Genomic DNA, 13,706 nt, shown 5'->3' on the forward strand with positions numbered 1-13,706 from the left:
ATATTATAAATTCTCTTTGGTAGTTTTGCAGCGCGCGACGTCGCCACTGACGTTCCCGTTCTGTAAAAAAAAATCAGCCTATTGTTGCCTATTGTACCCTTCAGCCCCTACCGCCACCCCAGGCCCCTCACGTCCCAGTGCACTTTGAGAAAAAGCAACAAGTTACAGGTGTATTGCGTGACAACTTTTGCTGCTTTACAATTTTTTTTTTCAATTGTTTGGTGTAAAAAAAAAGACAGTAAAGTCAAATTTAAGAAGTCTTCATGTCCATTTTTCTTTTGTCTGGAAGCAAAATCTACGTCACGCAGTCACCAAATTCTGTCATACTCCCGGAACGAGAAACATCTCATGGATATACCCACCACGAGTCCCCTAGGTTACACTTTCACTTTACAGATTAAGTCTAAGTGCCCATTTCAGTGATTAGGTCTAAACTACTTTCGTTTATCTTATTGCTATAGCAATATTTAGTTCTGGAAACTGGTTTAGAACCCGGAAGTTCACAAATTTCCATATTTGGTGCCATTCAACAACTCTCACGTACTGTCACATCTGTGCGGAGACTTACCCGATGGTGTTGAGAAGAACATGACTTCCCTCCTTTTCTTCTCGTTTTTGTGGAGTTTAGTTGCAGCGGATATTTATATGCATAATCCGAGGTACGTTAAAATTCTCATACTGACCAAACTTTATATGAGCTTAGGCTCCTTAAAATTGATTCGTGCGCCATTGCTTTTCTCTGGAAAAATGAAAATCCCTTCAGTTTCAGTACAGTTTACGTTTGCTTGTGTCTCTACTTCACTATAAAGTTAGCTGTTGGATTTAACTCAATTCTTAAACACAAGCCAGACAACCTCCTCGAGGGCATTTGAAGTGCTTCTTTTCCATGGTTCATGATTTCAGCATAACACATACCCTCCGTTTGCAGCTTAACTGCAGAATACCCCGCCACTCGAAGTTGAACCGCTTAAAATCGGGATACTAGGCTACGCAGTTTGTGCACGCTCTTTCTTTTTTATGTTTTTAGAACGAGAAATAGACACACTACGGGGCTACAGGGCTACGTGGCTAAGCGGCTACGGAGCTGCACAGTTCAATGTATATCTATAGACCACTTTCATAAATGGCGACCAACTTTACATTCTTTTGTATTTATGTTAATTAGACCTACTGGCCTCGTTTTGAAAGAAATATTCTTTTGAAATTTGCTCGTCGTAGCGAGGTTAGTTAACAACTATTCACCGAAGTGGAGGTGGCTAGCGGTGGATATTTACCGAGCCGCGGTTCGGTTAGGCCTAAGAACTCTCGTAAAATTTTAGCTTTCATTTTGTGGTTCAGTTAACTACACTTTTCATCGACTGCAGGACTGTGGACCGCGGTACTACTCCATTTCAACACTAAGGTCGTGTTCTATTGGGATCAACCGTTTCAACCGCAACTGGTTTAGGTTGAAATGGTTGAGGTTTCCCAATAGGACACTTTTTCAACCGTTTTCGGTTGAAACGCGGTAACTCCTGTGAATAGTCAGTACCAGACTTCTCTGCGTTGACAAGTTGAGGGAAAGCAACACGGCAGAAACCTGCGGCCGACTTTAAATGGCCCGCATAAGCGACAGCAGTCGCTGCCAATGCTTTTTCAACCGTTTCAACCTAGTTTGATGCCGGTTGAAAAAGTTGATCAACCAAACCAACCGAAAACGGTTTTCTCCGAAGAGAACGCTTAAAAACCCAACCAACCTAACCAACTAAAAATGGTTGATCCCAATAGAACACGACCTCAGTTCATTGTTCATCGACTGCAGGACTGCGGACCCATCATTTTCTAAGTAGTTCTTTGGAGAAGGATTGATATTGCGACTTGCACATGCGATTTTTCCCACACTTTGAACAAATTATATGGAAGTGCTTCAAATTTGGATTGGTTCATTGTGCTGTTTGCACCTGCTGTGATTGGTCGAAGTAATTACCAGTACTTTGGTATTTGTTTCATGATACTCAATTGAAAAGTTCTGGAAGATACATGTAGTAATACCAAGAAATAATGGCATTTGAGTAAAAATGCACATCCTTTTTCACAATAATAATTATTATTGTAAAATGAATTCAAATCTCTTATAATCTTTCATTTGCAAGGCTTTTGTTCAGATTTTCCCAGATCAAACAACAAGTGGTAGAAGCTAATTTAGTGTTAAAAGATGAAGTGAAGTAATCACATTAAATTTTCATCTTGCTTTCAGTTAGTTATTGCTTTCCCTCTTCTAGAGATACACAGTAGGCAATCCTTGTGACTTGTTACACATGGTAATAATTATTATTATCTTTGTAACTTGAAATTCTCTCTTTTGCTAGAAACTGTCTACAGCCTTTACTACCAGCGGGAACAATAAAATATGATGGAAGTTAATATATGAAAGCCACATATATACATAAAAAATATTAAGCATCATCGTCAACTGGGAACTGGGAAAAATCCGAGCCCCAGATGGGATTTGAACCCATGACCCTCTGTGATCTAGTACGGATGCTCTAACCACTGAGCTACTGGAGAATCTGTGGCGAGAAAGGGTGAAATGTGGGTAGAGACAACAACTGTATCACACGGCCACATACCGGTAGTCTAATTTTTGACCATATATGACTCTTAACAAAGCCTCCAGTAGCCCAGTGGTTAGAGTTTCATTGGTTCAAATCCCATGTGGGGCTCGGATTTTCCCAGTTCCCAATCAATGATTATGGTTAATATCTACCAAGATATGTCCAGGTTTGACCCTAATTAGATGCATGCAGATTTCAATAAGCATCACATAGTGTCCCCTTGCTCTTCTCGCCATCTTCAACATCACTCGTGTCTTGCAATACAGGCAATTTACGTCACAAAGTGTCCCCCAAATGCTGCTCTTTAAGTAAAGATTAACTACTGCATTTACCCAAAGCTAAAAATAACGCTAACCTTTACGCTTACCTTATTGTTGAAAATAGGTAGCAAATGCTTAGACTTAAAGGGACACTTCATGTTGGATGTCAAAATTGGACGTGCATCTAATTAGAATCAAACCTGGACATAACTGTGTATTTCTCACATTATTCACTTGGAAAGCCATATATATACATGGAATTGTATTTGAACTGCGGAGAGAATCAAGTTAAGATGCTGATCATCATAGTTATTAATTAACGTTACTAGAGCAGAGGCCAGGGCTCGAAGCCCATTTAAGTCTGAATGTTGCAGGCTTTCCTTTTGTTACTGCTCAAGTAATGTTCATAATACATGTAACTGTGACGATCAGCATCTTAACTAGGAACAACAAAGTTTGTATATGTGTATGTGTGTTGTACATATAATATTATGTGAAAGAAGTTTTGAATTAAGTTACTCATTTGTTTTACATTTTTACAGAGGATGCAATAATCGTCTTGATGAAGCTCGCAGAGAGCGAAATAATGCAAAAAGGTTATTGTTATTGCCATTTATGAACAAATTTTAATAAGTTCTTTCATATGGGCAACTACAGTAATGTTCTAATGTATATTATACTGGTATTTTGTTTAATAGACTCTTTGATTCTCAAAACAATAATCGTGGTGGATACAATGTTGGAAAGCTGTATTATTATGAAGGTTCAGTCCTATCTATTGAATGGTATGAAAATCTTTAGTTTATTTCTAGTCAATCTTTTTTGCAGGCTAAAAAAATTATGCCTTCTGTTGTCAGGCAAACACCTACTCTACATTAGATTCCTCTTAAAGTGCTTCTATGATCAAAAAATCATCTCCTTTTTTTCTTCAGATTTTGACAGCGTGTTTGCTTAACACCTGACTGGCAAAATTTTGAGCTTTGATTTTTATCCAAAGGCAGTTTATTTTGAGTGTAAGTTTTGGATTTCACAGTCTGTCATTACTCACGTTCAAAACTGACCAATTAGACCTCGGAAGGTTGGATCTAGGGAAAGTGACGTCATTTACTCACTACAATTGTGGACAAAACATGTACTCAGAAAGTATAGGTATTAGTATTTCTGCCCTCCCCCCCTTACCAATGTTGATAATATGATGCAAAATACTGTGCAAGCCCTTGGCCGTTTTTAACCAATACCAGAATGGAGGGAGGGGGAAACGTAGGAAGAATTTAATCCTTTTCACACAGACAAATGAGAGCATCACATTTTCCCAACGAGTTTTGTCCAAGATTGTAAAAATACGAGAATGAGAAAAAGTTACAGCAGATTCATTGCCCCAAATAATCCTTTGTACCAACTTTTATGCCATGATATGTTGCTTAATTTGTTCTATTGCCCTTTGATCATATAATATTACGTAATGAAAGCCAAATTTTTGTGACTTAAAAATGGCAGACAGTGCTAATCAGTAAGTAGCAAGTGTGTAGTGTAGTTATTATTGGCATTATAGAGCCAGAAAAATGGCATTTCTTGCATGCAAGAGATCATTAAAGTACAATGTTTTGAAATCGTCTGTTTATAGAATAAAAAAAAAACACCTTTTGAGGAAAGACAAAGCGTAGGAGACAAATACGCTGGAGGACGTTCAAGTATGCTGAGTGTTCGGCAACAAAGAGTCATCAAATGAAGTTTAAATGCATATCCATCTATGACAGGCCGTATTGATGTGATTCTATTTTAGAAATCAAGGAGCGTACCTTAACTGTTTATTAAATGTGTTTTGTCCTTGAGAGAGACAGAGACCTTTTTCAAGTTGGTCACACAAAGACATACTTGCTTTACAGTGAATATCCGTAAAACAATATTATTGATACAATAAAGAACATAATTGTCTCAATTTTTGGTGGAATCACCTTCATGGTTTGCAATTTCACAACAGAATGAACTTAAAACAATGATTAAGGCAGTTGGCACGATTATCAGAAGAAAATGTAGTCATTTCAATGGTTAACAATAAATAACATGCAAGTCTCAGAAAGAAACAATGACCATGTATTGTTTTCATTGCGACTTCCCTGTTAACCGTTGAAACTATCTGTTAATTATTGTTTTATTGAATGGTTGGTGTTAAGCTGTCTTCGTAATGATCCTGTAATGTAATAATAATAAAGTTTGTCCGTCAATACGATGAGCACCATCTACACATCTTATGGAGGTGTGAAGATAATGATGATGATAAGGACAATGATGATGCTGATTTTGGAGGACGGCCTTGGGCATGCAGAGTGGTAAGGCCAATCCACGCCCGAAACAGTCTTGGGCAGTGGGGACAAGGGATGGTGGTGGCGGACGCTGGTGTGGCAGTGCCTTTTCTGACTTGTCTGCGCTGCTCAGCTGCTGTGGTCCTGTTCGCTTCGCAGGCTTTGGCTCCACGCTTGACGGCTCCACAACACTTGTCTCTGTCTTGAACCACTTGCTCCCAGTCGATGTGCTTGATCCCAAAGGCCTTGAGGGAGACCTTCAGGGTGTCTTTGAAGCGCTTCTTCTGTCCTTCTTGGGAGCGTTTGCCTTCTAAAAGTTCCCCGAACCACATTTTCTTTGTTAGTCGGTGGTCTGCTATGTGAGCCATGTGCCCGACCCAATGGAGCTGGGACTTCATCAGGATGGTGTAGACATCGGAGAGGTCTGCACGGGCAAGGACCTTGGTGTCGGGAATCTTTTCCTGCCACTTGATGCCGAGAATCCTACTGAGGCCGGTGGTGTGGAAGTCGTTCAGCGACCTTGCATGCCACTGGTAGACTGTCCATGTTTCGCAGCCTTGGAGAAGGGTGGCGAGGACTGCATTTCGGTATACCTTGGTCTTGATTTTGGCTGTGATGCCTCTCCAATTTCAGACCTTTTTGTTGAGTCTGCCAAAAGCAGTACTCGCATTAGCAAGTCTGGCGTTCAGCTCATTGTCCATGATGACGGATCGCGAGATGGTATTGCAGAGGTAGGTGAACTTGTCCACCACATTCAGTGTCTGTCCATTGATGGTGATGGTGGGCTCTACATATGGGTTAGCCGGTGCTGGCTGGTGCATGACTTCAGTCTTCTTAGTGCTGATCATCTGGCCGAAGTTGTTGCGAATGAAGTAGCCTGAACTCCTCTCTTGTAGTTCTCCCTTGCCTGCCAGCCTGGTGTCACTGAGGGTGGCAATGCCGATCTTGTATCTGGAGATTTCAGCGGAGATGAGCGCAGTGGGTCTTTGAGGTCTGTCTGAGTCATCCCAGTCAAGTAGCATGTAGCTGTCTTCAAGGGTATAATCTTTCTTTTCTTCATTTTTCCACCTCATTTAGGGGTCCCCACCGACTGCGGTAAGCCGGAAGAATTTAATCCTTATCACACAGACAAATGAGAGCATCACATTATTTTCCCAACAAGTTTTGTCCAAGATTGTAGCTTAAAATTTTAGCGTGTAAACACAACTTATTTTATATGCAAAACACAAGTTTAAAAATATGAAAGCCCGAAACTTCCGTGCTGCATATTAACTCAGCTGCGTACACACGCATTGCATTCTTAGACTAGTGAGTCTTTGATGTCAATTTTTCCTCGACCCAGCTCTCTCAAAATATTAAAGGTAGTAATGGCGGACCAATAAATAAGAAATTCCAGTTAAAATAAACAGATGTCTTTTTAAAATCAGAACTTAAAACTTGGGTCTCTTAGGTTTAGTCAACATAGTTTTGAAATCCAAAGAAAAAGGAGAATTGTTTTTTTAGTCATAGTAGCACTTCAATGTGTTGTTTTATACCAATGGTTACCATGTCACAAAAGTGGGATCAGACGTGATTGTCTATGATGCTAAGGTGAATCTTCTCTCAAATGGAAATGAAATTCATCTCCTTTTTCAGGACAATTCAGCATTCCTGTGCAGACCCCAACAATCACTGTGAGATGATTTTGCAATACATGGGTGGAGATATTGTCCGAAATGGAATTACCACTCAGTAAGTCATGAAAGTTATGGTATCATGGATGGTTATTGGGAGATTTATGTCACTATTTTTATAGGGTTATTCGAATACTCTACGTAAAGAATTAAAGCTCTGCATATGGAAAGGAGCAGTTGGGTTTTTTTGTTGTATTGAAACTTTGTAGGGTAATTTGGGAGTTGTGGTTGTTAAATACAGCCTGTCTCCTCCTTCTCCTGCCCCCCCCTCCCCCCTCCCACATTCCCTACCTCCCATTCCACTACATCTGCCACCCACTTAATCACCTCTGTTGAATGGCAAAATGAGTTTATTTGCTGTATTTGGGCAATTAGTGTTTATCATTCTTGTTAGAACATTATTGATAACTTTTGCATACTTCTTTTTATCTAGAACTATTCCAGATAATCCTGCTTTATGTAAGGATTATGACTGTAACAGTGATCACAGGTAGTAAGTTTGTATCATCATAATAATTATCTGCATCACAGTTATTTAATAAAAATACAGTCTGTAATGGCTTGCTCACTCAAGAGTTGGTTTAGGTTGATTGCACTTCATATTCTTGTTGGCTGTTCCCATTTATCCTCGGCTACATGTTTTCCTTGGTTTAAAATTCTTTGAACCAGTTCAAGTTTGGTGTTTCTTTGTCTAACACTCATTATAATATTTACTTAGCTTTGCCTAACTCGAATACAATACTTATTAGGCAGGGAGACCACAGTGGATACCTCGTTAATGAAAAAAAATAACTAAAGCTACTGTGATATAAACAAAAAAGTCAAAAGGAAACAAAACAAAAGTTCTAATTGCTAGAAGCAGCACGAGGGCAGGCACAGGAGAGGCCTTGCTCTGTTGCACCTGGGACAGATTGTTTTACAGGTTCTGATATTGTCATTGTTGTACAGATCTAGCCTTATAATTACTGTAATAATGAAGTAGAAGAAAGAAAGAAAGGCAGAGAGGACAGAAACAGGTAGAGAGGCTTCTTTCTTCTTTCAATATTGAAGTAGTGAAAGCTTAAATGAGGATAGGGAGATGTGACTTGTGCGCTTTTTCGTAACCTAAAACAAACGACAATCAAAATTGAACTGATTTTTAAAAATTTGAACCACAACATGTACAAGAAAAGGTACATAACTGTTGATAAATTTATAACAACTCGTGTTTGCAATGCACTCAGTGATCATCTCAATATCTGGCAAAGAAAATTATCATATGTATGACTTCATTAATTTTATTTCTTTATTTGCCAGAAAGAAATTTGAATACACAAAAAAGAGAATGAGGAAGGGGGTTGGCGATTACATATATGGAAAGGAGGCATAAAAGGAACTACTAAGAATGTGTAAATTTGGTTCATGTTAACCCAGTCACACCTCAAACACCCTAGCATGGCCCGCCCCTCCTTGACGAGTAGAAGCGTCCAATGTTAGACAGAGTAAAATCTATTAACTGTCTTTCTAAGGGGTCAATGGGTTAATACACAATAATTAGAAATTATTGAATTCAGCCACTGTAGGATATGAAGAATTATGCAGATCAAGGAGGGTGTTATCGACCGAGGTGGATATCACCCTCTGAGATCTGCAGAATTCTTCATATCCTACGAAAGCCCAACTATTACACAATAATACTGAAACAATGACTTAAGACTTAAAAACAAAAGAAGCTGCTTTCTATACCAAACAATAGCAGGTTACGAGAGCTGCTACATTTTACTACATTGCTACATTATTTGTGGTATCTAGACTAAGGGAGTTAGAATTTTCATCACTGGTAGAAAACAGAATTGTTTGATTATTAGTCCTGCAGAAAGGCAAATAAAAGTGTGGTAGAGATTCTCATGTAGTATGTTTGAACTTGTTTGTTTTGGGTAATTCACTTGCTACACTAGAAGTAAGAATGGAACATGAATAATTTTGACCAAGTGATAACATAATTATGTAGATTGTGGCCTTTTGAAATACCGAGATTCTTAAATATAGAGTTAGTATGAGCAGAAAAATACATGTAAATATTAATTTTATTTCCAACACTCACTGTCTGTAAAATTACCAGGCAAGTATTTTTTTTAGGTGTATGTGAAGGCCAAAACCATCTGACTCTGTACTGTATTTATCAATATAGTAGAAGCCCTTGTACTATTATAGTATAGATAAATTTTACCTCATTGTCGGTTTTTTTTTTATAGATTTGGAATGCATGAAGATTATGATTACTACACAAATTGTAAATACAGGAATCGGAATAAAGGACTTTTTACTGCTGATCGGGTGAGTGTGACTGTAGTTAAAGCAACGTAGGTGACCATTATAAGTCTTACAAAATACTAAACTTAGCATTAGTACATAATTATTGTGTATTACCATCCTTGTCCTTAACCTTGTTATAACCTAAAAGTTCCCTTTTTGTACAGAAACTGAGGAGAGACTCTGCTATTTATACCAGGCAAAACCCTGGAGGAACAAGGCGTGGATATGAGTGCTCAGAAGAAAGAGATTACTACCCCTATTGGCATCCTACCCCATGGAAGGTAAGGAACCTTTTTCTTCTTCAATTTCTTGCCCATTTTGTTGCCCTTCTTTTGTTTGCAACCTGGTTGATTTAGTGTGTAGAACATCTGACTGTGACTGTATTGTGGAAGAGGTTGCAAATTCAAGCCCTGATGGAACTAACACTTGGGTCTTTAAATAATTGAGAAAGTGGTGTGCTTGTCATGACATCTGCAAATGGTTCAATTTTCTTGATTAATAATGGAGGTGTTGACTCAAAACACGGCTTTGATAGGTAAATGTAAGGAGGTGCCATACTGTTTGAAGTAACAGTAAAGACCATGACCTCCCGTACGGTGGTCTGGCCGATCTTGTGTATGCACATATATTTGAATAAATGTTTCCTATTTTTTCACCACTTCACTCTTCTTTAGTCTTTTGTTCCTTTTTGACAAGTTCAGTCCAGTCACAACTGGAAGTGTGGTTGGCCTCTATGCGGTGGATGCAAAATGCAAAGAGCAACCAAAAGTGGAGAGGAATAATATTTTCTTCCCATCCTTGACCATCATTTCAAGTTTCATTAACCTCAAAATTTTGTTTTTCTAATGCTCCCTGTAACAGGATATTGCAGTTCTAACCAATGACGTTTCACGATGTAAGATGTACCAATCTCAAAGCGAGAATGTCAAAGGGCGCTGGGCATGTGAGTTGACCAAAGAATATTTGAAGAAAATGAACTGGAGAAACTATAAAATACCAAACAACAGAGAGGATTGTGAGGTAATTAGAAGTCTGTAATACTGTATATTACACTTTTCTTCTTTAAAAGCAATAATTATTTTAGATTATTTTAAATCTTTACCCTAACCCTAAACGCTTAAAATTTATATAAGTTGCATTGTGCCTGGACAAATGTGGTTTTCTTTCAGCAGCACCTTTGTTCGTGATCAGCATTTACATATGACTATTTGCTTTGCTTTAAGTCGAGGAATTTTACCTGGAAGGAAACTCCATCACATAGCCTGCCTGCCCCAGAGTGTAGAGAAACGGACTGGTCACGTGATAATCATCTTGGTAATGGAAAAGGAGGCTATACCAACAAGTACAACTGGACTTTACCCGATCTGAATCATGAGCAATGTGTTCTACGAATCAGGTATCTTAAATTGTGATTTTAATTATTGTAGACTTTTGCACCTCAAACGATGTACATTAATTGTAAAATTTACCCTTTTTTGCATTTTTTTAGTCGGAAAACGTGAAAATTTTGACTAACTGTTTCTTTTAGATACAATATCTCCACGGGCGACTTTGATGGTTGGGGCCCATCTGTTAACAGTTCCACGAATGGAGTAAATCTTGATATTGGAGAAAAATATGGAATGAATGAGTCTACAGCAGCTGAGAGAGGCTATGTTTTCAAGCAAAACCCAGAGGTCGCACTGTTCCCAGGCTTTGATCTGAAGCTTAGACTAGCAATCAACACAAATCAGTATGGGCGTGTTTTTCAAGACAGGTATCTTGTCGGTGATCAGATACGAAAACTGTTTTGCTTCACCATGGCTGTCCAATTCAATAATGATTATGTGCTGTCGAAGGAGTTCTATTAAAGACCAGTTATAAGTAAACTATGTTACTTGTGAGAAGGGTTTCAGTCTTAACTTTTCTAGCCTTTTGTGTCCATTTATCAGTAGTATTTTGTTATAGTCCTGAAAACCTTTTTTTCTTCACCTCATTGGGTTAGGGTTAGGCAGTGAAGGAATAACGCCACTCTGTACTGTTCCGTTTGTGCTGTAAGATTCGTGATGATAGCGTAATTTTCCCAGATCTGTTTGAACTGTTTCCAGTTTTCAGCTATGTTAGTAGTGGTATCTAGAGGTTTTGGCGGCGTGATACCTTGTATAAGGGGAGCAGCTTGCATTACGACGCTCTGCTGAGACGGCAAAGGCGGTGTAGTTTCTTCCGAGTTGGACATTGTACTCTCTTTCGCTCTCTAATCCTAACCCCAAACCCTAACCTAACCCCAACCCTGGGTGCTGTCTCCAGCACCTATTATTATCATCATCATCGTCATCATCATCATCATTGGTGGGAGGCGCGGTGGCCTCATGGTCAGTTTTTCTCGACTCCGGATCGAGTGGTCCGGGTTCGGGTCCTGGCTGGAGACACTTTACTCTCACGGTACCTCTCTCCACCCAGGTCCTGCAATGGACTAGCATCCCTTCCAGGGGGGGTTCAAGGGGGTTCCAAGGGGAAGTAGAAATACTCCTAGTCGCTTCATGCTACAGAAACCGGAGATAAGTGCCGGCCTGGTGGGCCTTCTAGGCTCGTAGCGGACTTTACCTTTTACCAATTATTATTATTATATTATTATTATTATTATTATTATTATTATTATTATTATTATTATTATTATTATTATTATTATTATTATTATTATTATTGTTCTTAGTAGTTGTACAATTACGTTAATCCGGTAAATTAGGGCTAGGGTTTCTCGTTAATCGTGTACACTGTCAGTACACACGCATTTTACCCTTGCATACCTGTAAAAACACCAAATTAAAATTCTTTCATTGATGGAAGTCAATAAATAACTTTGCAGGTCCCATACTTTCGCAGTTCGACGACGGCCTTCTGAGATAAAGAACGTGAAGATTCATAACTTGAACGTTCGTGGAAAGCGAGGAAACATTGTGCAGGTTTACCCAGGTGTTGAATATGATTTTGTTCCCAACACCTTGCGTGTCAAAGATGGCGATTACATTCACTTTCAGTAAGTTATTGCAGAACCTCATATACGACAGCATAAACCCTAAAAACCTCTTTAAAGCTGGATTCTCTCGTTTTCGATTTTGCTTGATGGCAGTGATTAACAGGCCAGGTTAGGGTCTTGTTGCAATATACGAAATAGTCTGGATCCCTGTGCAAACGTTGGGGATGATGCAGTGGGGAAGCCACTTGCATCTCATTATTGTTGCCTTAGTGCAAATCCAAGTTGACGAAATATGTGACTTAAGTATGTCGGTCTTCTTCTCCAGATTGAGAGGTTTTCTCTCCTCATTTAATTTTATTTGACTAGAATATTGCCGTAAATGAAAAGGCTACAACAGAATACAGGGCCATCTCTCAACCAGTATCGCTGAACATCATGGTCGCTCGTCGGCTTGAACGAGTAAGTTATATACTTGAGTGGCTCGGGGCGGCTCGCCAGTCGTGTTTAGCGAGCCGAACTTGTTTCATTTGACTACCGAGCCGCCGAGCTACTGAAGAAAATACTTGTTTCAAAAGTGGCCCAGAATTCTGTAGTTTAACCCAGCCAAAGCTGATTGTTATCCTGATGATGACTTAATCAGTAAGTTTTGTTGTTGTACCTCCGCAACTCAAATACGTTTTCCGATTGGAGGAGAACGTGTCACGTGTCATGAGTCGAAACTCACTAACTCCCACAAAACTGGCTTACTCCCTAGGGAAACAACGACTTGAACTTTCGACTCGCACGTGATCAGGTCGTGCACCTTTGCAACAGCGGCAAATTCCGTGTAAAAATCCTCAACGAGGGTCTTGGGGAAACAAAACTCACTGTTTACCTAAAGCCAGTCATTAAGTGCTTATTGTAACGCTTTTATACTTGCAATGGCCCGCTAAGCAAATCGAATTTTATAGGTACATTTTTATTAGTGGAACTTGTAACAATCATTGTAGGTTATTTTCCAAATTATATATATTTTAGTGATAGGAAATGTAATTAAGATTTTATTATAATAGTTATCGTTTACTAGATCTCTTTTAGAATAGTTAGCATTTATATTATACTTTGATTATTATTGTAATGTTTATAAATTTTAATATGTAAACAATTGCGTAATTCAGCCTATGGGCTGCAATGTGATTTTAATAAATACCTACCGCCCTACCTACCGTAGGTGGACTGGCTCAAACACCAATCCAAACAACAATGATGGACAAGGCAAAGCGGGCACTGACCGCACCAATGTGGTGTTACTAAGTGACAATGAATGGGGAAAGAACTACCCATCACTTTTAGACAAATCCAACCTGTTAGGAATGGACAAGACCAGTCTAAATCACTTGGCTGTATTGGACAACAGTAAGCGAAAATTCACATTACTGCATGCCTGCCGCCATAGTTAGTGGAGTCAGGTTATTCATATTTTGAAGTCGTTTATGTCAAACAGGTCAGTTTGGTGGTGAAATGTCAGAATTGGACGATGCTGGAACATACTTTGACTTAGGCCCCAAAAAGGTGACGGGAATCGGGACATACCATTACATGAGCACGCGAAACAACAACTTTTCCAACCGAAGCCAAAAGGGACG

General features: G+C 39.1%; 1 protein-coding gene across 1 annotated transcript in view; it reads left to right on the forward strand.

Annotated features, from left to right (window-relative positions):
• Positions 1 to 466: 466 nt before the first annotated feature.
• Positions 467 to 13,706, forward strand: part of LOC138056666 (protein DD3-3-like) — a 19,768-nt gene continuing 6,528 nt past the window's right edge. The window contains exons 1-13 of the mRNA XM_068902526.1: positions 467 to 659; positions 3,397 to 3,450; positions 3,553 to 3,639; positions 6,793 to 6,888; positions 7,264 to 7,320; positions 9,065 to 9,146; positions 9,290 to 9,406; positions 9,987 to 10,145; positions 10,349 to 10,521; positions 10,654 to 10,881; positions 11,971 to 12,141; positions 13,292 to 13,476; positions 13,565 to 13,706. The exon at positions 13,565 to 13,706 is cut by the window's right edge and continues 72 nt beyond it. Coding sequence (XP_068758627.1) covers positions 589 to 659; positions 3,397 to 3,450; positions 3,553 to 3,639; positions 6,793 to 6,888; positions 7,264 to 7,320; positions 9,065 to 9,146; positions 9,290 to 9,406; positions 9,987 to 10,145; positions 10,349 to 10,521; positions 10,654 to 10,881; positions 11,971 to 12,141; positions 13,292 to 13,476; positions 13,565 to 13,706 — 1,622 coding nt within the window. The 5' untranslated portion in view covers positions 467 to 588. The remainder of the gene's footprint in view (positions 660 to 3,396; positions 3,451 to 3,552; positions 3,640 to 6,792; positions 6,889 to 7,263; positions 7,321 to 9,064; positions 9,147 to 9,289; positions 9,407 to 9,986; positions 10,146 to 10,348; positions 10,522 to 10,653; positions 10,882 to 11,970; positions 12,142 to 13,291; positions 13,477 to 13,564) is intronic.

The sequence above is a fragment of the Montipora capricornis genome, chromosome 7 (genome assembly GCF_036669925.1).
Source record: "Montipora capricornis isolate CH-2021 chromosome 7, ASM3666992v2, whole genome shotgun sequence".
Taxonomy (NCBI): domain Eukaryota; kingdom Metazoa; phylum Cnidaria; class Anthozoa; order Scleractinia; family Acroporidae; genus Montipora; species Montipora capricornis.